The sequence below is a fragment of the Phycodurus eques genome, chromosome 10 (genome assembly GCF_024500275.1).
Source record: "Phycodurus eques isolate BA_2022a chromosome 10, UOR_Pequ_1.1, whole genome shotgun sequence".
Taxonomy (NCBI): domain Eukaryota; kingdom Metazoa; phylum Chordata; class Actinopteri; order Syngnathiformes; family Syngnathidae; genus Phycodurus; species Phycodurus eques.
Window position 1 is genome coordinate 17,103,472 of NC_084534.1, and position 23,933 is coordinate 17,127,404.

Sequence of the window (23,933 nt, forward strand, 5' to 3'; positions counted from 1 at the left end):
TTTTGGTGAACAGTTTGTGCTTTCTTGTAATTTATGTAAATAAAATGTGTTTTTTTATTAATACGAGAATTCATTTGTAGTTTATTGTAGATGAACCATTCACATTATTTGTTTCCTTGCTGTATTCTTACGTGAACTCTTTATATAAATACTGTGTTGTACTTTTTTATATCACTAAACCTGGGATTTGCACAGTGGTGGATAGACTTTTTAAATCAATTTTATTACAATAATCTATGTTTTTACTGTGATCTATCTTCTGCCAAAGCATTCTATTCGAATGGAGATCTCGCCAACATTCAGCCGAAAAGAATACATGTGCACAAATCAACTCCCAGAGGATACGATGACAGTATTTTACAATTGGTGCACTTTTATTCACTTAAGTTCAAGTGTTAACATTCCAAGCACACATATTAGCATCCTCTACTGTGGTATACAGTATACAAACACAGCAGCATGCAGTCGGATTGATAAGGAAACTGGAGCCTGCCACAGCAGTAGTTTAACACTGCCATCTTGTGTTTTATTCATTTTAATGCGATCTTGTTAGTGTTAACATGAGGGGTGCTCTAACAAGCATGTGATCCCCCCCCCCCCCCCCCCTCCCCAATTAAATATATTCTTCAAATTGAACACAGTAAAGCACACATGGTAAAACTAGATTTTGCAACTTTCTTGGCACACGTGGAGAAATTATAGGAGTTTTAGGATTATTTTTGACAGACAACAAAAAGTATGGAAAGGAGTACTGTATGTGCTTTCTGATGCAATATGCACCAAATCAGCATCTGGACACTAGTATCATTTTGGTGACATGAGTTTGCTTTATGACGTATCAAAGTGTTTCCCAACCTTTATTGAGCCTAAGCACATATTTTACATTCGAAAAAATCTCATGGCACAACACCAAACAAAAATGTCACCACAGTACTCCACACGCATTGTCTCAATTCACTCACAAATGTATTTGTTCAGTGTGAAATCTGGGCCTGATTAGTTGAATACAAAGATAATTTTAGGAGCCGAGGTCTACGCTATCCTTCTTTGTGTAATGTGTAAACGACAACTATTTTAATAATCGATCAATTGTTTAGAGCCATTGTTTAACTTAAAACGGTCCAAATCCTCTGATTCCAGCCGCTCAACAGTAAATATTCGCTGATTTCTGTAGTCCTTTATGAAAGCAGACTGATTATCTTTCGTGTTCAATCAAAGCAAGCCATTTGCAAACACCTGCTTTTACTTTGAAAAAACAACGCATTTGTCACTTTCCGAGATGACCGCTAGGTGGCGGTGTAGCCCGAGATGTGAGCGACGAGCTGTGTTGTGTTGGACCGCGGTGGCTGGCTGCGAAGGTTGACAGTCTCGCTCCGCCTCTTCCTGCTACTGTAAACACTCGGAAAACTTCCCGAATTCCCGGAGTCAGACTTTCGAGACGGTGCAGTGACAACTCCAACTGTGAGGTGTTTTAAGGAAAAAAATATATATATATATGTATGTGTGTGTGTCCTTTTCTAACAACCCGCCTTCATTCCCGTCAGACTCCATTCGAAGTTCAAAGGTGAGTTCGGGACGTCTTTATGGCGACGCAGATTCGTTCTTAAGACACTGTAATTATAGCCATCTTTCACATGTATACAGTACGGGGGGCGGGATGGAGACCCGTATTACTAGCTGCTCGTCACACACAGTTTAATAATGTGGTGATGGCTGTATTAGCAGGGCATGTCTGAACATGTCCCGACATCACGGCCACTTGAGCAACATGGCAGCTGTGTGTGTGCGTGTGTGCGTGTGTATGCGCGTGTACATGCCACCCTTGAAACAGAATAATCATGGCACCAAAGAGACGCTCTGTTGCTGCAGCCAAGGCGCGCGGCAAGAAGGCGAAGACAGAGCCCGAGTTATCGAAGCCTGAGGATGCCTTTACCTCCACCAAAAAGTCAAAGGCACAAGTCAAAGGCACGAAGAAGGTGGACGGGCATTGCTTCCTGTCGAACGGCGCAGAGGTGACCACTCACGGCAAGGCACAGTCATTAGTTGTATTTTGCACAGACTCAACCAAAATGCTGTATTGCTTTCCTGCAGGTGCACGGCGACTATGACTGCATACTCAATCAGACAAACATTGGGCATAACAATAATAAGTTTTATGTAATTCAAGTCATTAAAAAAGCCAATGAGTACTATTCATGGAACAGATGGGGAAGGGTGGTAAGTTTGTCTTTGGAAATCTGTCATTTTCTTAAGTTGTGTGAACATAGACTCACTGATCATAAGATAGATAGTGTACTTTATTCATCCCGTGAGCGAAATGTTCACAGCTGATATTCACACGTATACTTTAATATAGAAAAAATAATAATAATAATAATAAATACAAAGAGCAGCATTGAAGCATTGAGCAGATTTAAAAGAAATGTATTTCCAATCTAAATAAAAAAAAAAAAAATGTTGCATGTTGGTATATGATAAGTAATGATGGTGCTACAGTAATATTTGTATTAAAAAAATGCAAAGTACAGGGTGATTGAAAAGTAACTCCCTATTTTTAAGTACTTGTAATTTATTTCTGAACTATAATTCTTACAAGAAATGAACATGAGAAGAAAGTGTATTGCATGGAGTTTTATTTACAATTCGATATGGGCGACAGCATTAGCCACCAGTTTCTCAAGCCGCAGGGGAACCGCATTAACTGATTTCACAAGGAACTCTTGTGGGATGGAAGATATAACTTCTCGTAGTCGCCCTTCAAGTTCTTTCAAAGTCGTTGGTTTGGTAGAATAGACTTGCTCCTTTAATCATGGAACATGCACAAAAGAATAAAAAAAAAAGATTACAACATATGAATAAATTATAAGTATGTTACTTATCAATCACCCTGTATATTTAGTGATATATAATGAGGCGGCACAGTAGAGACTGGTTAGTTCTGATGACCGGGGTTCAAAGTTTCTCTTTTTGTACCCCGGCCATCCCAAAAACATGCGTGGTAGGTTGATTTAAGACCCTAAATTGCCCATAGGTGCGAATGTAAGTGTAAATGATTGTGCCCTGTGATTGGCTGGCGACCGCCTCTCGCCCGAAGATAGCTGGGTTAGGCTCCAGCAGGCCCGCGGCCCGAGTGAGGATAAGTGGTACAGAAAATGGATGGATGATATGATGATGAATTATAATACACTAATACACTCAATATGGACAGTGTGTGAAACCGTTCATATGCACATGTTGATATGTATGCATAATAGTTGTATTGCACATGTAACTACAAACGGTAGACATTAAAAATAATGAAAAGTAATGCGTTATCGATAAATATACAAAGTGCAAACTACTAATATCTAATACAACCTGTGTTGACAGTGGGAAAGAAGGTAAATAAATGTTTTGCACCATCATTGTTTGAAGGATCCAAACTCAAATCAAATAACATCATTTACATATCGGCTTTAACGCCTAGCAGTTCAAGACAGTTTAGTTTTCCTGCAAGAAAATCAAAGGCAATGTCATGGACACTAAAGCTATGATTTGGCAAAGATGAAAGGAGATTGGACATAGAGTCAACCAACAAAACAGATGTCATGCGGTAGTCGCACGCAGTCCCAACTGGAGATAAAACATTTTATTTCAACAATATGCGTATTAACTGTGATGTTAAATACAGTGGAGATAAAACATTTTATTTCAACAATATGCGTAATAACTGTGATGTTAAATAGTGTTGTAAATTGTGCTGCATTATACAGAGATGTGGTTCTATTTTGTTTGTCGTGAAATGGCAGGAAGTTACATAAAACCCGCAGTATGATAACGGTGCAATTCTACACTGTAAACTACAACCACAATAACAAACGTTGTTGAATTTATACCACTGTGACTGTCAATCAAAACTGATACAGCTCATGTATCAGATCTCATTGGGCTTTACATGTTCATAATGTGGTCGTGTATATAGTTTACATGTTTCAAAAGTCTTGCATTAGAGTGAAATAAGGGACTCTACGCGGCTTAAAAAAAACCAAATGATGCTTATGATGAAAAAGAGAGATTGGATCTCCTCTCTGCTCTAGATTAAGGCATCAGAAATCTCCTGGACAGGATGTGTTGCCATGTAACGGTAGTGGATACAATACTACTTGTTAAAACGAAGTCCGTGGTATAAACCCTGTAGCATCGGTACGTTCATACAGGAACTGCTGACATGCGCCAGCCACGTAAGGGCGGAATTGCAATGCGTCAAGAATCCAGCGTCTAGCGCACCAATATATGGTCTGACAAATGATCTGAGGATCTCGTTGTACGTATTTAGCAACTAGGGTGCTCCCAGCTTGCCAGATATAATCCTAAAAGAATGGCGAGGAAATGGTCTGGGGGCACGACCTGCTCACTGTCAATATGGGCTGCCTTATTCATTTTAACCTAACTAGACAGGTTGATATCCTGGAAGTCCTAATTGCCTGAGAAAGTTATACTGTGATTATTATGTGTTCCATTTTCATTTTAACAGTGTTGGATATTTTAGCTGATAACCGATTCCCCTTTCATTCAAATTAAGGGAGAGGTAGGACAATCCAAACTGAATACTTTTTCGGACGTTGACAGTGCTGTGAGGGACTTTGAAAAAAAGTTTAAGGACAAGACAAAGAACAACTGGAGTGATCGCATGAATTTTGTGTCTCACTCTGGGAAGTACACCTTGATCGAGGTGGATGGGGAAGAGGATGCACAGGTCAAGGTAAATGTTATTTTATCGATCATGCAAGGTGGGTTGACTGTGAGGGAAGCTTGATGTCACAGAGCCATTAGCAACACTGAAACATTTTTAAACCATATTGCTCAACCTTTGCAAAAACTTTGTGTTGTCATATTTGTTAGGTGGACATTGTTGATGGAACGGCTGTCGAGGTCACTAAAAACGTCCTACCTTGCAGCCTTGATGCACCTACACAGGCACTCATCAAGCTCATTTTCAGCAATGACATGTTTAAGGAGGCCATGGAATGTATGAACTTAGGTGGGTGTGACTCAGTGCATGGACCGGTTCAGGCACCATAATAATTTCGCAAAGTATTAGGTGGGTGTGACTCAGTGCATGGACCGGTTCAGGCACCATAATAATTTCGCAAAGTAGAGAGATGACTGATACATTGAATGGAATGTCTGTATGACTGACTATTATTACAAAAGTTAAGTCTGACTTTACCTCCCACCTATCTTTCGTTCTTTGTCAGCCTGTCACGTCTTTCAGAAGTCTGTCACTACAAGAAGGGTTAGGGAAAGTTGCACAGGTAGAAAGTATAAGAAAGCATCTGAAAACAAATAGAACATTTGCAATTGAACAGAAACTATGAATGTTTAAATTATCTGCATTGTAAATTTTTTAAAACCGGGCTACGTAATCTCAATGTAGCAAACTTAAAATCTCAAGCGTGCACTTTGTGTCTTGATACAGATGTCAAGAAGATGCCTTTGGGTAAGCTCAGTAAGGATCAGATCAAAAAGGGCTTCGAGGTGCTGGGCCACATCAAAGAAGCGTTGATTTGCAAGAGAGGGTCATCTTTGGAAGAACTTTCCTCCCAGTTCTTTACAACAATCCCCCATAACTTTGGTCGCAACAGACCACCAATTATTGACAACGATGAAATAGTGAAAAGGAAGAGAGAGATGCTGATTGTAAAATGTTTTTTAAATTATCATCATTTACAATCTCCATTGGGTGTTCTTCAAATGATTCCCCTCCCAAATTGTTGAATGGCCTTGTAGGTGCTTGCTGACATTGAGCTCGCCCAGACCCTGAAAGCAGAGACAGAGAAGGCACAGGAAGAGATGATCGAGACTGTTCCTCACCCTCTTGACCAGGACTACAATTCTCTTAAGTGCAAGCTCTCTCTGATGCGCAAAGGCACAAAAGCATTCAAGATAATAGAAACGTACCTACAGCAAACAAAGGGACATTGTCAAACAAAAATTGTCAATGTATGGGAAGTCGACAGACAGAATGAGGTAGGATCTTGGCTGTATTTTGGTCTTTATCCTAAAATGAAGATCAAATTTAATCATTGCACATTGCAGGGGGACCGATTTCAAGAGAATGACGCACTGGAGAACCGTCGTCTGCTGTGGCATGGCACAAACATAGCAGTAGTGGCCGCTATACTTAAGAGCGGCCTAAGGGTAATGCCCCATTCAAGGGGTCGCGTTGGTCGGGGTATCTATTTTGCATCTGAAAACTTCAAGTCAGGATGTTATGGTAAGGCTGAATAAATGCTGACTTACCACAATCACATCTGGAAATCATGGTAATGGTGACAAAAATGGTTTTCATTCTCATTTTTAGTGGGCATGTCGAAACATACTGGTGTGATGTTTTTGGGTGAAGTGGCCCTTGGGAAAGAATATACCATCACCGAAGACGACTCTTCCTTGAAAAAGGCTCCACTTGGATTTAATTCTGTAGTTGCACGAGGTCACATGGAACCAGGTACTTTAGAAACCTCACAAGTTTGATCACTTAATCGTAGCGGCAGGTAGGGGTTGAACGACTAAATATTTTCTAGTCGACGACAAGGTGATGAATGCGTGTTGACATCGGTTAGTCGATGATGTCATTGATATTTTTTCCCATTTTAATCCCGCTTTGGGCGCTTTCAACATATGGTCGCGCACTCACTTTCCCCTCCTTCCTCGGGTTCACTGGCCCCAGCCGTCCCATTTCGTTCATCCAATGATATTTAGATACTTGCTCCAATTCAGGTAACAGCTGCAGGGTCACTACTCGCTACAGTATATAATAGTCGTACAGTATAGAATTATCATTAAGAATTAACAGCAGTTGGAAAACTGCAGATTGTTGACATTAAAACTTAAGATGCTGCAGCCAACACAAGTGATGCCATTCATGCACACTGTGATCAAGAGATTGCAATTCATCATCCCAGCGCCCTCATACAACCCCAATTCCAATGAAGTTGGGATGTTGTGTTAAACATAAATAAATTCAGGAAATGCACATTATACACGAGAAATTACTGTACGTGTTTTCAGATCCCTCTAAAGACATCTTCATCACCCTTGAGGGCAAGAAGGTGGCTGTCCCGCAGGGTAAGCCTATATATCAATCTCAGTACTCTGGGAGCAACTTCAGCAGCAGCGAGTATCTCATCTACAAAGAGAGTCAGTGTCGCCTGCGCTACCTGCTTGAGCTGAATATGTAACCCAGGTAAAGGCATTTCCTTAAAAAGAGAAGACATGACCACTTATAGTTCTGGCTTTGCTTATTTGTCTATCTGTATTTATCCAGTTGTTCGACAGATACTGAGTTTGAAAGATTACACTTTAGTTTGTATGCAGATATTTATTTACTTACTTGATGCATCCTTTGATTGGCTAAAACGATCAATATTGTACCTTGGCTTGGATCACAGTAAATGAATCGTGCAGGTGTACTTAATGTTATGACCGGTAACTGTAAATAATCTTGATAGATGCCTGACATAATCGTTTGATGTCTGCTTATGCTTTTAATGCTTCACTTGGATGTGCATTCTGGTTGTGAAGCCTATTCTGAATCCTCTCGAAAAACTTGAAAATGACCTAAATTCTATAAATTGGAGCAGAATTATGTTGTTGTTGTTCTATAATTATATAATTAAAATGTGTCTATATTTTAAGATGCTAAGAAATTTCCCAGGAAGTGCTTCTGTTATGCAAAGCAATATGTATGTCTATTGTAAATAAGAAATATTTGGCGTATATTCCTTGCCTTGATTGTCTCTTGAAATTTTACAAATACAGTGGAACCTCCATAGTCAAACGCCTTAAAAGTGGTACAATTTGGAGTTCAAACTGAATTTTCTGGAACTTTTAGAACGAGATGAGCAATGCAATTAGTTTAATTTGCAAATGCAAAATCATTTTACCAAACAGATGCTAACGTAAATAGCATGTAGTTGGAAGTATATTGAGGTGCAAGGAAATGACCTACAAAAAGCTTGCCAACATTTTTACTGCCCATTACACTTCATTATGTGTTGGCAGGTGTTTTACTTTACAGTGGTTCACAACTTTTCTTTCTCCTTGTATGACCGTGAAGAATGTTACAATGCTAATTGAAGCATTTTATTGTAAAGTTCTCGTTTTATGTTGGCCACAGTTCGAGCCTTGAAGTAATGAATTCACTTTATATATTTTCAAATGGGAAACATTGTTGGTTTTGTCAACCAGTGTCACAGAACGGATTGTGTTTGACTTTGGAGCTTCCTGTAGCACCATGCGGTGTTAGTAGAATGACCAACATGCTGTGATTTGCACTATATGACAAAACAAATAAATATGTCCCTCTAACTACTTGTTGTGTTTAGTTTGTATTTTTAATCTCATTACTATAAACTCCTGGATATTAAATACACTCGATAATTATACATGGAAATTTCCATGTTTCCTTTAAAACTAATATTAAAGTTATGCTTACTGTAGCCAATTTAGATAAGCGTTTCAAATGCTGGTAATGCCTTAATTTGGTGGGAAGTAGGACCCAGGGAAGACTGGACTTGACTGGGGACAGTGGAGTGTGTGTCACTCACTTTGAGAGAAGTGGGGGGGGGGGGGGGGGGGGGGGGGGGGAAACAGGACAGACACAATACAATGTGTGACAGTCTGTGCCATACACAGCACGAGTCCTGAATGGCAACCCTACTGTAGCAGGGCAGAAAAGAGGGACGAAGCATCAGAAATCAGAATGGAGTCAGACATCAACTGCTGCTTAACTGGAAATATCTGGACCTCATGAGGCTGTCATCAACCTGTTGTATTGGGTCAAACATCTGCAAGAGCATGGATCTTCACCTAGGATGCTGAGCAATTTACTTTACACAAAGGGATTTACCCCAAGAGCTTGACTGTCCGACTTAATTATGTGGAATTTCTAGATGCAACAACTCCCAATTCTGATTTGACCTGAGCTGTAAGAGCGCACAAGAAGATCATGGGTGGGTATTTTTGATAAGTTGTTTCTTAAGAAGAGTTTAACCCAAAGATTAACTACAGTATATGCAGTACATTTCATGATCTAACCTTAAAAAAAACAAGATGACTGAATTCAGATGCCTAGAAACCTGTGTAATAATCAAAACATTGTTTATTATAATGTCACAAGCACTCGGGACAGAATGGAACAAAGCATAATGGTTTATTTGTTCCAACATATCCATTTATCTTTAGAAGCGGTTGCCTTACAAGCCTGAAATTAAAGACCCTGTAAATTCATAGATTTGTTTCTAAATACTGTAAATTATACTGTACATGTTTGAAGGTAATTGTTGAAAATGTGGAAAGACTATACATAATACTAATAATATTGGAGTAATAATAATGACAAATAAGTCTGTTTATTGATAACCCAGCTTTAAGGAGCAAAGCCACAGACTGAGAAATGAGGTTGATTCTCGTGGTTGGCAAGTGTCGTCTGGCTCCGAATTTGATTCAGATCCTGGCGGCTCAACGCACAGATGTGTAGACACAAGACATTTACTAGATGAAGTTAGCATCCAGGCAACTGTGACCAAGTGGAAGACCAACATATCCAGCAGGTAGAGCTCTGGTGAAAAAAACTTGCTTCTGTGGCAGTTGGTGCCCATTTGGTAACATGCATTACTGCCACCTGCAGGACTGGAGTAGAAGGGTCTTGTTTGGCACACCATGATTTCATCAAATGCGTCACGCCTGATACAAGGATTTTTCGAATCTGAAAAGAGATTTTATCTGCTGCAGACCCCACACACAAAGATTTAATTGTTTTTTTTTTTTTTTTAAAAGCATGCATTTCATCGTTTTGGTTGGATTGTGTGTGGTGTGCTCTGATAATCTCAACACACAATAACACACACAAAAGATTCTATTCCGCTGATGATCAACAAACTTAAATGCCTGATTTTTTTTTTCCGGGGTCTGTCACAGATTTAAAAAAATAAATACATTTGATTTTAAACAAGATCCTTGTGTGTACCAGGTGTAAGGTCCCTTCTATTTGTCTTCCTAAAAGGACCTCGTAAGTCATTCATAGTATCGTGGCAAACACGGTTAACTTTTGGGATCCAGGGTTAGGGGTAGTGACTGTACGAGTGTTTGAATGGTCTTCTGCTATGTGTATGATTGACTGGGGACCAAATCCACGGTGCAGTCTGTCTTGTACCTTCAATAAGCAGGTTACAGCTTCCTTTGGCACTGGAAACGATTAGCGATAGAAAATGGATGGATCTCTTGGAACAGAGTCTTGGAAAAAAATACTAAACCACACTTATTCCTTCAGTTTGTTGTTCTCGCCAATGACGTTTGCTGATTGTATGATCAACTGTCTCTGTCTCTTGATCTCAGGACATCCAGCCATAAAGACATCTCCGATACAAACCGATCCAGTTATGCAAGAATAATGGCCGTGAAGTTTGATCCCATGGTTTCCTCTCTCTCAAATCAGCCAGAGCCAAATCTTACAACTGTCCCATGGGAGCAACATCCAACAGTTCCTTCCGACGTGGGTGTGGTCACAAGCTCCCAGTCGCAGCTGAAAGACCTTTTTGGCTTGTTTTGCATGGTGACGCTGAACCTAATTGCTTTGTTGGGCAACATTGGAGTGATGGTGGCCATTGCTCGTGCTCCGCACCTGAAAAGGTTTGCTTTCGTATGCCACCTTTGCGCTGTGGACCTGCTATGCGCCATTCTCCTCATGCCCCTGGGGATCATATCTAGCTCGCCCTTTTTCGGCACCGTCGTGTTCACTGTTCTGGAGTGTCAGGTTTACCTCTTCCTCAATGTATTTCTCATCTGTTTATCCATTCTTACTATCACGGCCATCAGCGTGGAGCGCTACTTCTACATTGTCCACCCAATGCGTTATGAAGTCAAGATGACCATCAATTTAGCTATCGGTGTCATGCTCCTTATCTGGCTCAAGTCAGTTCTCTTGGCTTTGTTCACTCTGTTTGGATGGCCGGCATATGGAAACCAAAGCTCAATTGCTGCAGCCCACTGCTCTCTCCATGCAAGCCACAGCCGCCTTAGGGGAGTATTTGCAGTGCTCTACAGTGTTCTCTGTTTCCTGCTTCCTTCAGTGATTATCTTTGCCGTTTACTGCGCCGTGTACAAGGTCGCTCGTTCGGCTGCCTTGCAACAAGTGCCGACTGTCTCCACATGGGCCAATGAAAACCCGGATAAGAATCGGTCTGACTCTATCAGCAGCCAGACCACCATGATCAACACCAACCGTTCTCTGCCCCAGAGACTTTCACCAAAGAGGGCGTTCAGCGGGGGCAAGGCAGCCCTCACCTTGGTATTCATTGTGGGTCAGTTCTTGATTTGCTGGCTGCCCTACTTCATCTTCCACCTGCAAATGTCTCTGACTGGCTCCATGCACAGCCCGGGAGACTTAGAAGAGGCCGTCAACTGGCTCGCTTTCTCCTCATTTGCAGTGAACCCGTTTTTCTATGGTTTGCTGAACAGGCAGATCAGAGAAGAACTGGTCAAGTTTCGCCGCTGCTGCCTGACCCAGCTTGTGGATTTAGGTGTTTCCAGCCACGAGGGCTCCCTGCAAGAGAACTTCCTCCAATTCATCCAGAGAACCAGCAGCACAGCAGAAACCCGCTCCAGCAGTGTCAACACCAGTCCCAAAAACACTATGGACCACAGGGTTAAGATCCCTGGGCAAATACCAGAAGTTCACAATTAGGTCTAATGTTTGGATGTTACATTTTTCTATACTTAATTAGCCTTTTGTTATTTCATTGCAGTACTACATCCTGGGCGGTCTTTCACTTTTTGGCATGGGTGCTTTGGCTATACCATAAACTATTTCATGGTTGTGGTCAACTTTATTTTTTAAATTTAAATAATAGTGGGGCATCTACCATTCATGCCACTTTTCCACTGTACAGTACCGACTCGCCTCTGCTCTTCCTTGCCCACCACACTGCCCCACACAGCAAATAAAGGACAGCGAAAGACAAACTTGTATTACTCCCAAAAACATTTATACACATTTCCCCCCAAATGCCATCTGCTGGATGTGGTGGGGCACTGCAAAATGTTCGTGCAAATGTGTATCTCATGTAGTTTTCAAAAGTGCAACTATTGTGATGTGACGCAAGAATTGACAGTAATGTACTCGATGGAAAATAAGCTGCTTTAAAGTGTACTTTTTTTCCATGTCCGTCCCATTGAAGAGTTACCGATTGAGCTTTGTAAAGTACTGGCTGTTATTGTTGCCTGGTAATGGTGTAACTTGAAAAGCAGTAGCATAGCACAACTCCCACATATCAATAAATGATCCCATCAGCCATCACTGCAGCACAAACACAGCGGGCTCCGGAGAGTGAGGAGCTCTCATGAATCTGAGAGCCAATACCGCCGGGTTCCCGTGTGCAACAGATATGCTGATAGACGCTGAATGTCATCTACCTCGGTCGGCATGGCAATTGAGTGAGCCAGTGGCTCACATAGCAACAAGGATCTTTGGGTTGGATGTATGCCTTCCATATCCTGGTTGAAGTCTACTTATTGTGGGTGTGCATGCATGACTGGATGCAGCCTATATGCTCAGATAGTCTCATCAACATGTGAAAATGGGCTAAGGGTAGTCAAGAAAGAATCAGGTTTATTATATAATAGTAACATGTACAATGAGGCAGTGATGGGGAATATGTAATGGAAATCACTACAGGACATTGATAAAGCTCTTGGAGTCCCAACAAAGTGCTATTTTATGGCCATCACTGTTTGTATTAGTCTTTCATAAAAGGAAGACACTGTGGTCACAGCCATGTCAAACAAATGATTCTCACTAACCAACATTTACACGTCTTTTATGTAATATTGGCTTTTTCACATTTACATTAGTTTCCTGTCTTGACTAGCTTTTGTTGCATTAGGGAATATGACAGAATACACACGGAGAACCACAACATGTTAAGATGTTCTTTTTCCCCATTTGTGTTGTTATTTATTTGATTTTAACCCCCAATCCGCATACTACTACTACTACTACTCCAAACTCCGGACCCTAGCCATAAATCTTTTTATTTTTTTTATTTTTATTTTTTAAAGAAAAAAACATCTTCCTCCGTGGTGTTCGCCCATGAACCCCATTCTTCTTTAATGTTTTACATAGGGTAGATTTGTTAAAGGAGATATAGGCATGTGTCACCCATTTCTGTAAATCTTAAGGTGACACTGTAGCATTCCTCTTTTTTTTTTTTTTAACCTCTGAGTATTCTGTGCTGTCCGCTTGCAGTTATTTTTACAGGACGTCCACTCCTTGGAAGAGAAGCAACAGTGGTGAACTTTTTCCATTTATAGACAATTTGTCTAACCATGGATTGATGAAACATAAAGACCTTTTAGAGACTTTTCCAGCTTTATACAAGTCAATAATTCTTAATCGTAAGTCTTGTGAAAGCTCCTTTGAGCTTTCACAAGACTGTACACAACAGGCAATGAGTCTTGATAGGAGATAATTCTAACCTGCTGTTTTGTAGTTGCCAGTGCAGCTTTAAGTCACACCTCCAATATTGTCTCATTGATTGGACTACAGATTGGCTCAGATGGGCTCACACTCTTGGAGACTCTGTAGCCAAGAGGTTCAACGCACTTTGACCTACCTATCCTGTGAATGAATGTTATTTCTCTTGCTATTTGAAAGGAAAATGCTATTCATCCAATTCAGCCAGCTTATGCATTTGTTACAGCGACTGCACACTGCTGACCCCAGGTGGACTAAATTAGGCATGGTTGCGCTATCGCTATTTAATTCTAATACTGTAAGCGATCCATAATTTATATGGAACAGGGTTTAACTGTAAAGAAAACGTGTATAAATATGCGCGTCTCATTCTGCTCAAAGTGTTGTGTTTAGGGTGATTTCCCAAGTGTGTCTCTGTCTGACTTTGTGCGGTTGTAAAATGAATACCTTTCTGCCAGTGTCAATCAAAACTGAGCCTTATTATCTTTATCAAGTCAATTTTCATACAGCTCTTGTGCTGGATTTCATCGGATTTTGCCTATATTACAAAAAAGATGCATTTCAAAGGATAAGAAAATGATTACAGAGTACATATGAGTAGTCACTCAGTCCTCCATGATCGTTTACTCCCCTACATCAAGGAGGAGGATCATTAACATGCACTGTTGGGAAAATATACTGATTATTGTCATCAAACAAACATCCAGCCATCCAGTTTCTACAATATAGCGACTGATTATCATTTGTAAGAGCCTATCCCAGCCCACTTCATGTGAAAGGTGAACTCGACTGGGAACCAATCAATCCCAGGACACATGCAGAGGCACATGAATATTCACACTTGTATTTACACCATCACTGAGTAGGAACTGAACTGAACCCAGATTGCCTGCACTGAAGTCAGGCGATTGAACAACTACACCACAGGTGACGTCACACTAACAGCTGCGCCTTAACAAAGTTAGGATCCACTAAGATGAATTCCTTATATGTGAATCTTTGTGAAAATACGAGAATGAAAACGTGGTTGGCAGTGTCTGTTTCGATGATTGTCTGGAACTCATTCGGGCCATAGGAATGAAAAATTGATCCAGTTTGCATTTTTCGCTTGCCTAAAATTAGCTTACAAGCTATAGGCATATACTGTTTTTAATTTTAATTTAGATTTTTTCAATTTGCTGCACCTCCACTGAAGCTCTACCTACAGTTGAAGGCAGTGCCCGGGCAACTCTGAACATTTGCTACCTGGGTCTTCAGTAGGGACATACTCGACTTCCACCACCATCATGTTGCATTTAGAGAAAACCAACAATACTACACAGAACACATTAAAAAAGCACATAAGTGTGCCAAGTACATAGCAGTTCCGAATCAGTACATAGCAGTTCCAAATCAACATTTAGTTACATGACTTCAAACATTTCAGTAAAATGCATCACACTTACGAATGCATTAATGTGTGCGACAGATGTTTTTTTTTTTGCTGGTTGAACTTAGCTTGCTCTGAACAGTCAATAAAAGGACGGAAAAATATTTGTAGTGATGTAAATTGTGCATTGCTTTACATTAGGATCTATATTAGCTTTTCCATTTTGAAAGTTCCATCCATCATCCATTTTCTTTACTGCCTATCTTCACTAGGGCGCCTATCTCAGCTGACTCTGGGTAAGAGGCGGGATACACCCTGCACTGGTCACCAGCCAATCGCTGCATTTTGAGAGTTAATTGCAATAAGTGAAAAAGTGCAATTCTCCCCCCCCCCCCCCCCCCCCCCGATTTTGTGGCGCCCCTTGGAGGCCATGGAGCCCTGAGCATTTGCCTGTAGAGTGGTGCCTTGAGATACGGGTTTAATTTCTTCTGTGAACACACTCTTCACTCGAAACACTTTTGCCACATTTTTTGCTTCAATTCAGTGGAAATTGTACTCCTTTTGGTGTGCGCACTTTGGCCATGTGGGGCAGTATACTACACACACGGACGTACATGGAGCTGGTCAAAACTCCTCAGTATAAGCAGCAGTAATGCTAGTCGTACTTTGCAGAGGATAAATAATATATGCCCGTGAGTATTGTTATATATTCTGTCTATATGTATTTGTTGCTTTAAGGGTTATAACACCGCAACAAGGATGCTATTCGTTAGCCCGTCTATAGAATTTTGCATTGTTTGTTAGCGCTAAGCTGAAAGGACTTTTCTAAGGCAAAGCTATATTGTTGTTTCAAATAGTAAACAGTAAACCTCAACTAGGAGTAACAATACACAGCTTGGAGCCTCTTTTTTTGAAGAATTGTTCACTGCCACCAAACAGTGTTATATGTCAAGTTTTTGACCAAAGTTAAAAATCGGCTTGTATCCTGAAAAACTCTTAAGTTGGGTCCTTCGCATCTCAAGGCGCCATTTTCTGTATTGTCTAAATTGCGAGCCGAGTCTGCATCCCGCCGTGCCAGTGACAACCCTGCTACTGTCCTCACACACTTTATTTGGTTTATGCTTTGCGTGCTATATGCAAGTGAATGATGGAAATAAACACGTCATGTGGGTCGCCGGCGCTCAGGAGAAGGCGAAGAGTCTTGGAACTTGTCACGACTCACGTCCGCGTGCGTGATACAAATGCGATCCAGTTTGGTACAAAGCATCAAACATGCCATGAAGGCAAGAAGCAAAAATGCATATTGTTTTGAAGGGTCTGCATTGTTTGACAACTAAACCGCATTACTGACAGCTCCCCTCTCCATCACACAGTTAAAAGGGGCCTAAATTTAGGTCCGGGTTGGCCGTGTGACGTATGTCTGGCTCGGGTGGCTTCACTTTGACTCTCAAAGGATGAGGCCTGCCCACCTTCACTCTCTGCTGAGCTATTTGCGTCCATCTCCCTCCTCACTGGCCAGCCACAGCAGGAATGCTCCCCGTCTAATTGGATCGGATCCGTGCACTCTGATCCCATTCCTCCGCTCTTTCCTCGGCCCATTTATTCCACCTGGGAAACAGGGAGGCAAATGCTAATGCATACCCCGATGCCATTTGCGTGAACATGATAGCCAATAAAACAACAATCCTTTCGCTGTCTTCTTTTCCAAGTTCCCATGGGGACTGCTGACCTCCCTTCCTATTCTTTTTTTAATAGCATTACGCCATGTGAGTTTTTTTTTCCAGACAACATTCTGTTATAGAAAGGACTGACTGATAGCAGCAACTGCATAATTGAGGAGGACTTTTAGGCCTAATATAGCCAGCCTGGCTATATGCACCACATAATTGGGCTTAAAAGGTTTCCACCATCAGTGTAAAACACTTGAGTCTCACAGTGTACGTACGAATAGGTGTGACAAACGACACACTTATTGCAATAATCACGATGCAGCAATTTTGCGATAGTCAATATTATATATAGTCAATATAGTCAATATTAAAAAATCCAAAATAAAAGGGGAAAAAAAAGATCTACGATACATTTCTATATCTATGATACTGAACAGGGGAAGTCTAAAGCAAAATGTTATCGGATATAGCACAAAGTATGAAGAACACTTGACGAGTTCAAAAGTGGATGAGTGCCAGTTAGACGAAAATAGAACCACGCCTACCAGCAGACAGCCAATCAGGTCATCGTTTGATGTGGCATTTGCTAACCCTGCAAAATCAAACACCTTATATGAAAAACTAAAATGGAGGTTTTATTTCAGAAACCGACAAGTGTCATAGCCATTTTTACTGCAGATCTCCAGTGAAGCCAATCAGGACCCGTCATCACGAACTCATCACTCATGTCCTCAAACATGTCTGCGCCCGCTATTTCTCATTAACTGACCACTCATATAGCTTTGATTCTGCTTGAAAGTTAGCAGAAAATAACTGCGTGAAAGAGTCGAACAGAGATGATGTCATGAAACTCACGGGTCTGCGAGATTGTGTCAGGGATTCAACGAGGAGGCCTTTGCCGATGTTGGTCACTACCGCGTTTGTCGACGGAATCTGGAGGACAGCAAACATGACCCACTGACTGTGCAATCAATGTGACTTGAACCATTTGAAGAGTGAGGGTTAAGGGTTAATTTGTTGAGGTTAAGGGTTAGTTAAACAGACTGCAGTTCTAGTGCACTAGTGTTATCTTTTCTTTCTTATCTTTATTTGATTTTATTTTTTACTGGAGTTACAAAGCATGATACTGTTTCAGAGTAATTTTACAGTTGTGTGAACATTTAGGAGCTTTTTGCTTTTGAAGAAAATTATTTTCTTCGAGTTTGTAACGACATAACATCAAAGACTACTTTGAAAGATTCAATAGAATTATGCTTCCCCCCCCCCCCCCAAATTAGACTTTTAATTGCTTCGTTTAAATGAATTTAGAATACCCTAAATTATTACAATTTTTATCTTTCGCATATATCCACAATAATAAACATGTTGTTAAATTCATTCCTCTCTGACACTAATAATCAAAACTGAGCGTTACCATCCATGTTAAGAATTTATTTCCTTACAACTTAGGACTGGAGTTCATTAGGGGATGCAAGAGTACCTAATGATGTGGATGCTGAGTATATCTCTTGATAATTTGACTGAATAAAGAGATGACACGCCTCCTGATCCATATCCCAAATCAGAATTAATTTAACGATCTGTTGAATACATCTTCAGTGCTGTGCAACATATTTAACAGGGTGAGTTCACATTCATAAGACAACAGATGCAGAAACTGACACTATATTTATTTGAACTCATCTGCTGTTAAATGTTCTTTACCTCGCAGCTAATTTAATTAAGCCGCAAAACACAACATTCCAGATGCGGGAGGGTGTGTTTGTGTGTCAGTGTGCGGTGGACGTTGGTGCCAAAGTGCAAACCCTGCCCAGGCAGCCTCCCGCAAGCTCATGTGAAATGTGACACAAGCGCGGGCTCTCCTTTAAGGCATAGCTTCACTGTCTGTGCGCGCTGCATTATGTGTGTGTGTGTGCGTGTGCACGGGTGTGTGCGTGGGGTGGGAGGTCGGTCCTCCAAATTTACCAGGGCGTGCAGCAGCTGTCCACTGGCATGTCAACGGGAGCGTCGCCGCAGCACACGCAGGGGTTCAGAAGCCATCCGCTGTGCCTGCGGTGTGCGCTTTGGCGGCTCTCCCCTCACTGTCTTCATCACGTCAAGTATGGCGGACCAGTACCTGTACAACACCAACGAGGAGAAGATCATGAAGGACAGCAACACCAAGGAGATCGATCTCATCAACAGAGACCCCAAGCAGATCAACGAGGACGTGGTGAAGGTTTGTGCTGCACGGTGACCCCACCCTGGAAAATGATGAAAAACAAACCCTTGTAGAATGTGCACATGCATGGGCAGAAAATGCAAAAAGTTGCAGCTCGGAAAACAGGTTGCTGTGCTCTATCACAATTCCTTAAATAGACCAGGAACTATTCCTGTTGGCCTTCCGGAACATCGCGTTTATTTTGGGAATCGCGGTGTATGTGCAACTGATATCTCGAGCTATCCTGTTTTATTTAGATTTGACAACTGTTTATTCTGTGATTGTTAGCAGGCATCACTGGGACCCGTTTGCCTTCAGCACAGAATTGAATATATACGCAGCGATTAGATTCGGTTGCAATCGTCGCAAAGAACAGAGCTTGTGCTTAGTGTCCGCTTAACTCCACATTTAACCTATGGGCATGCAATACAAGATATCTCAAACTAAAATATATCTAGAATATTCACTCACAGGGCCCAACATGAGGTACAGACTGATGTAGACAATTCAAGCGCTGTTTCACAATTTCTACTTCCACAAAGACGATAATATTCTGTTTTGACATTGTCAGACAGGTGTTATTGGAAAATAAAAAAATATGTTTATGATTGCAGTGTTCGTGTCAAAATAAGTTGGGAACTTGGATGGGCATGATTGATTGCTAACAATTTGGTTCATAGTTGGGAGTTGATTGTTGATTAATGGTGTCTCAAAATGTAGAGCAACAATGGGAGGCACGTTCGATTCAGTCCCAACACGTTTGCTGTCGAAAGAAGCCAAGAAGTTGATCACATTCGTGCTGACCTCCTGTATGCTAACACCTGCTCAATTGAAATTTAAAAAGGAGTTCAAAACCAGGAAATAGGAGTTCAGAACATTCATAGACCTCCCATCTCATCCAAAATAATATTTAATGAAAACAATACGTTTTCCTGATCGTCATTCACGGAAATGTAGTCAAATGGCCATCCCTAATACAAAGTTGTTGTTTTTTTCTAATATAACTTCTAGAATGTAAGCAATAATCACATTTCTGTTTACAGCGATTTTCTGTTACGACCACATAAACACTTGTGTTTTTTGAGGAACTTAGGCAATTCCCTCCCCTTCAGATTGCTTTCAGACCTTGACAAAGTGTAAACAAATTCAGCAATTTATTCCGAGAACGAGTCCAGGCTGCTTTCTTTGAACAATCACCCCGAACGGATCCTGTCTGCTGGTTCGGAAGACAAAGACAAAATGTTTTTAGATGGGCAGGGCGTCTGCTGCCTGCCTGCCTGTCTGAAAAGTTGATTAACATTCTGCACGAGTCAGCTGGGAATGCAAGACAGATTTTCCAATCGACCAACTGCAGATCGCACCGTAGCCTTTGCATACACACGTCATACGGTACTTCTACTACTGTCCATATTAACATGGCTCACTCACATGTGGCAACTATAATTAGCTCACTTTCGCTCACACACAGCTAACTACTGAGCCCATTTGAACTGCTAACCAAAACGGCCGCGCCTACTGACACAAAACATCCTCTCAGTTGAATTAAAATGTATCTTCCCGACTACCACTTGTTTGAGGAAATATTCATTTTATAGGTATTTGATGCATAGCATGCACCACAACGACATCACCAAAACAAGTCAAAGACATGTAACAAGCCACAGTGGTAGTAGTAGTTACAGTAGTATTTCACAAAAATAAACTACTGCGGTTCAGACTAGGAAGACCTCCCAGCTTGCTACTGCATGACACCCACAAAACTAGTCAAAGTCAGCGTATGCCACACTAGGTTAATTTATCACATCACACATACCCTCTACCCATTTGCATTGACATGTAACGCAACTAAATCAGCGTGGCTCCGTTCCGGAAGACCTCATAGCTTGCTACTGCCAAAACAAGTCAATGGATGTAACAAAGCACATTAAGTTTGTTTGTCACATTGCATGAGTACCTGTCCCTTTACATACACACGTTGCACAAAATATATTACTGTGGTACACATATAAGGCAAAGATATTACTGTGGTAACGATGTGGAAGACCTTATAGCTAGCTCATGATGTTATCTGTATTTGTGTCTGTAATAAGGCACACTAAGTTTGTTGGTCACATGGCACACCACCCTATACATTTATAACACCAAATAATAACCAGATGTATATGTGTATATATAACCAGAACTTATAGCTTGATACTGTCATGACACTGCTAAAACAAGTCAGAGTAAAGTATGTAACAAGCCACACTCGGTTTGTCTGTCACGTGGTCCAACGCTTTCCATTTACGTACACTTTTAAGGCCCCCTCCCAAAATGCTGTGGTTCAGCCGTAGAAGATCTCATAGCTTGGTACCACCACGATACTACCAAAACAAGTCAAAATAGAATTACGTAACAGGCCACACAAGGTTTGTTTGTCACATCAGTCTACCCATTTACATACACACATAAGGCAAAAACCTTAGCGGGCGTACGACCGCTAAGGCAGGATAGGCACTCCATGTTCTAAAATAAGGTTTTTAAAAATAGATGTGTTATCGATGATTGTGAATTCAATTAAAATCCCTCATTATGGCTACATTACATGTATGCAATTTTAGTACATGATTTGAATTCGATAAATTTTGCAATGATTTGCCGTCTTTATTTTCTTACCAGGTGGAGTTTGAGGATGTCATCGCAGAGCCAGACGGCACACACAGCCTGGACGGCGTATGGAAGCTCAGCTACACCACCTTCACCGTGTCCAAGTACTGGTGCTACCGCATTCTGTCCGCCATCTTCGGCATCCCCGTGGCGCTGCTCTGGGGCTTCCTGTTCGCCTGCATCTCCTTCTGCCACATCTGGGCCGTGATGCCCTGCATCAAGAGCTGCCTGATCGAGTCGCAGTGCGTCAGCCGCATCTACTTGCTGTGCATTCAGACCTTCTGCGATCCGTTGTTTGAAGCTCTGGGCAAGATCTTCAGCAGCGTACGAGTGGCAGTGCGCAAGGAAGTCTAAAAACTCACACGACACTGCTGTTAATAGTGCGATCAGATGAGGTCTGGTATCTTTTTCTACACCAACTTGGCGCCTTACCAGGCGACAATGCTGTTCACCGGACTCTCATCTCAAAGGGGTCTGTTATCATGACATTTTGGTAGTAATTTTGTACAAATAATTACAGTGATTAGTCGAAGAGTGAGCTATTTGCAACACCTTGGCATCCTACCATGCTGTTCACCACCCTCTCATCTTCTAGGGGCCCATTATTATGAGATTTTAGAAAGATTTTGTACATGAAAGTACAGTTATTTGTAGAAAGTTGACATATTTGCATCACCTCGGCAAGGTAGCGCACCTTGCTGTACCCCGCTCTCTTATCCTTGAAGGATTTGCTATCATTTAGTCAGATTTTCTCCCAAAAAGTACAGTTATTAGTAGAAATTTGACGTTTGTTGCAATTGTTTTCGAGTGAATGGATTTGAAGAAAATAGTACAATAAGAAATGCTTAGAAATTACCCCAAAAATATAAAACAGCTTTTTCTGCCTGGTATTATTCCAATGTTTTGTCCGTGTCCAATGAAAAGCAGCAAATTTGGTCGGGGAAAAAAAATCAGCACTTGGTGTTATTTCTTTTCGAGGAAAAGAAGAACGAAAAAAAAAAAAAAAAAAATGGACAGCCACCGTTTGTGGAATGTGTCGTTATTATTTCAAAGTGCTTTTCTGCAGGTTGATGACACACACACACAAACAGGTACCATAGAATGCATCCCTTTTCAGTGCAGATTTCTTACGAAATTTTCCTGACAATTTAAGTTGCCGTTTACATGATAAACTAATAACATCGTCCTTTTGGCCTTTGTTGTTACGACACTTTGTGTTTTGTTGCCTGAAAACGCAAACATGTGAGAACGGTCTAACAGTTACAGTATACAACCCCCCACCCCACGCCAAAATTATGACATTCTTCAGTCTTTTTTTTTTTTTCAGAATAAAATGAAAATAAAAATAAAAGAGTTTCCTGTTGTTTTTTCCTTGATGCTAAAGCTTCATGCCCAGTGTGCCTTTGCCACAGAAGACCAGCGACAGCTGCAGGAGGCGGGGCGCTTCTGTGGCAGCTCTTCCACCCTGGGAGGCCTTATTGTCGAACAGTGGGGAGGGGAGGGGGGGAAACCGTGAGGATGCGCCTCGGTCTCCGTCCACAACGTGTCAATAATAATTCAATAATTCATATCAGACGGAGAGAATCGCCGTCGACAAGCGTGCATGCAAGCGTGTCACGTATGCCAGTTATTCTGCTGGAAAATGTTACATTCGTTTACAATGACAAATGCAATTAGATTTACTTGTTTGCATAATTAAATGCAAATTCAATCAAATGAAAACAAATGTTCCAGAGCATCTATTGAGACTGGATTTGTCTAATTCACCACTTGTTTAATTATTAAACACAAACAACGTCAATCTGAGTCAGCGTTGTGTCTTTTCCCATGATTCAAAGCTGATTGCATTGTTAATCACAACACCCCACAAGAGGCTGCTGTTGTGCACCTTTCACATCTTTTTGAATGACTCGAGCAGTGCTTCCCAACCTTTATATGTACCGTAGGTACATTAACTACACACAAAAAGTTAGGGATGCTGGGCTTTCGGGTGAAATTTCAGGATGAAACTCAAATGCAGTATAACCTTTACATGCAAACGTAATTTAATAACCTAATCATTGCACTTTCAATACTACTACTCCTTTTTATGAGTAGTGCACGGTATTTTTATTAACTCTCACGGCACAGCACCAAACAAAGATGTCACAAAAAGGTGTATGCCTATATACTGAAAGAATGGCGATCTCGTCTCAATTCGCTCACAAATTAACTTAGTGTGAAATGTGGGCCCTTTTAGTTGAACACAAAGCTTTTCTTGTGTTGTATGAATGGCAACAGGTGGATAAACAGATCAATTGTACCTTCTGCCATCTAGTGTAAGAGCTTTTAATCGTTCTGCCTGTCACTATACGTCACTGGTACAGATAGATGAACAAAGATATATTACACTATATATTATTAATATGTATTTATTGTTTTGCCAATTAAATACAACTGAAACATTTCCTGCACGCCAGATGATCGCCCTGGCACAGTGCTTGTGAATCACTGCATAAAGGTTCATCATTCCCGACTCCACAGTCACTTAATTTT

General features: G+C 41.1%; 3 protein-coding genes across 7 annotated transcripts; all 3 read left to right on the plus strand.

Annotated features, from left to right (window-relative positions):
- Positions 1-1,342: 1,342 nt before the first annotated feature.
- Positions 1,343-8,352, plus strand: parp3 (poly (ADP-ribose) polymerase family, member 3). Of its 5 annotated transcripts, none has more exons than XM_061688426.1 (11): positions 1,343-1,466; positions 1,545-1,564; positions 1,832-2,012; positions 2,092-2,217; positions 4,562-4,741; positions 4,882-5,020; positions 5,459-5,679; positions 5,770-6,009; positions 6,079-6,256; positions 6,344-6,487; positions 7,051-8,352. In XM_061688426.1, the coding sequence occupies exons 3-11, from the start codon at positions 1,839-1,841 to the stop codon at positions 7,218-7,220; spliced, it is 1,572 nt and encodes a 523-aa protein (XP_061544410.1). In that variant the 5' UTR covers positions 1,343-1,466; positions 1,545-1,564; positions 1,832-1,838; the 3' UTR covers positions 7,221-8,352. The 5 variants fall into 5 exon arrangements, with proteins under 5 accessions (XP_061544410.1, XP_061544406.1, XP_061544405.1 ...); XM_061688422.1 differs by having other exon boundaries at positions 1,370-1,461; XM_061688421.1 differs by having other exon boundaries at positions 1,373-1,564.
- A 340-nt stretch (positions 8,353-8,692) lies between these two features.
- Positions 8,693-11,759, plus strand: gpr61l (G protein-coupled receptor 61-like). The gene is made up of 2 exons (XM_061688531.1): positions 8,693-8,993; positions 10,378-11,759. The coding sequence occupies exon 2, from the start codon at positions 10,433-10,435 to the stop codon at positions 11,723-11,725; it is 1,293 nt and encodes a 430-aa protein (XP_061544515.1). The 5' UTR covers positions 8,693-8,993; positions 10,378-10,432; the 3' UTR covers positions 11,726-11,759.
- Positions 11,760-18,577: 6,818 nt separating this feature from the next.
- On the plus strand, positions 18,578-22,346 carry cav3 (caveolin 3). Its single transcript, XM_061688352.1, has 2 exons — positions 18,578-18,770; positions 21,411-22,346. The coding sequence occupies exons 1-2, from the start codon at positions 18,654-18,656 to the stop codon at positions 21,750-21,752; spliced, it is 459 nt and encodes a 152-aa protein (XP_061544336.1). The 5' UTR covers positions 18,578-18,653; the 3' UTR covers positions 21,753-22,346.
- Positions 22,347-23,933: the final 1,587 nt, after the last annotated feature.

Bases quoted from the DNA above. Each gene is read 5' to 3' on its own strand.
- parp3 (XM_061688421.1), top strand. From the start codon at position 1,500: ATGTGTGTGTGTCCTTTTCTAACAACCCGCCTTCATTCCCGTCAGACT. The intron at 2,218-4,561 runs GTAAGTTTGTCT...ATTCAAATTAAG, and splicing joins GGAACAGATGGGGAAGGGTG to GGAGAGGTAGGACAATCCAA. The intron at 5,680-5,769 runs GTAAAATGTTTT...ATGGCCTTGTAG, and splicing joins GGAAGAGAGAGATGCTGATT to GTGCTTGCTGACATTGAGCT.
- gpr61l (XM_061688531.1), top strand. From the start codon at position 10,433: ATGGCCGTGAAGTTTGATCCCATGGTTTCCTCTCTCTCAAATCAGCCA.
- cav3 (XM_061688352.1), top strand. From the start codon at position 18,654: ATGGCGGACCAGTACCTGTACAACACCAACGAGGAGAAGATCATGAAG. The intron at 18,771-21,410 runs GTTTGTGCTGCA...TTTTCTTACCAG, and splicing joins TCAACGAGGACGTGGTGAAG to GTGGAGTTTGAGGATGTCAT.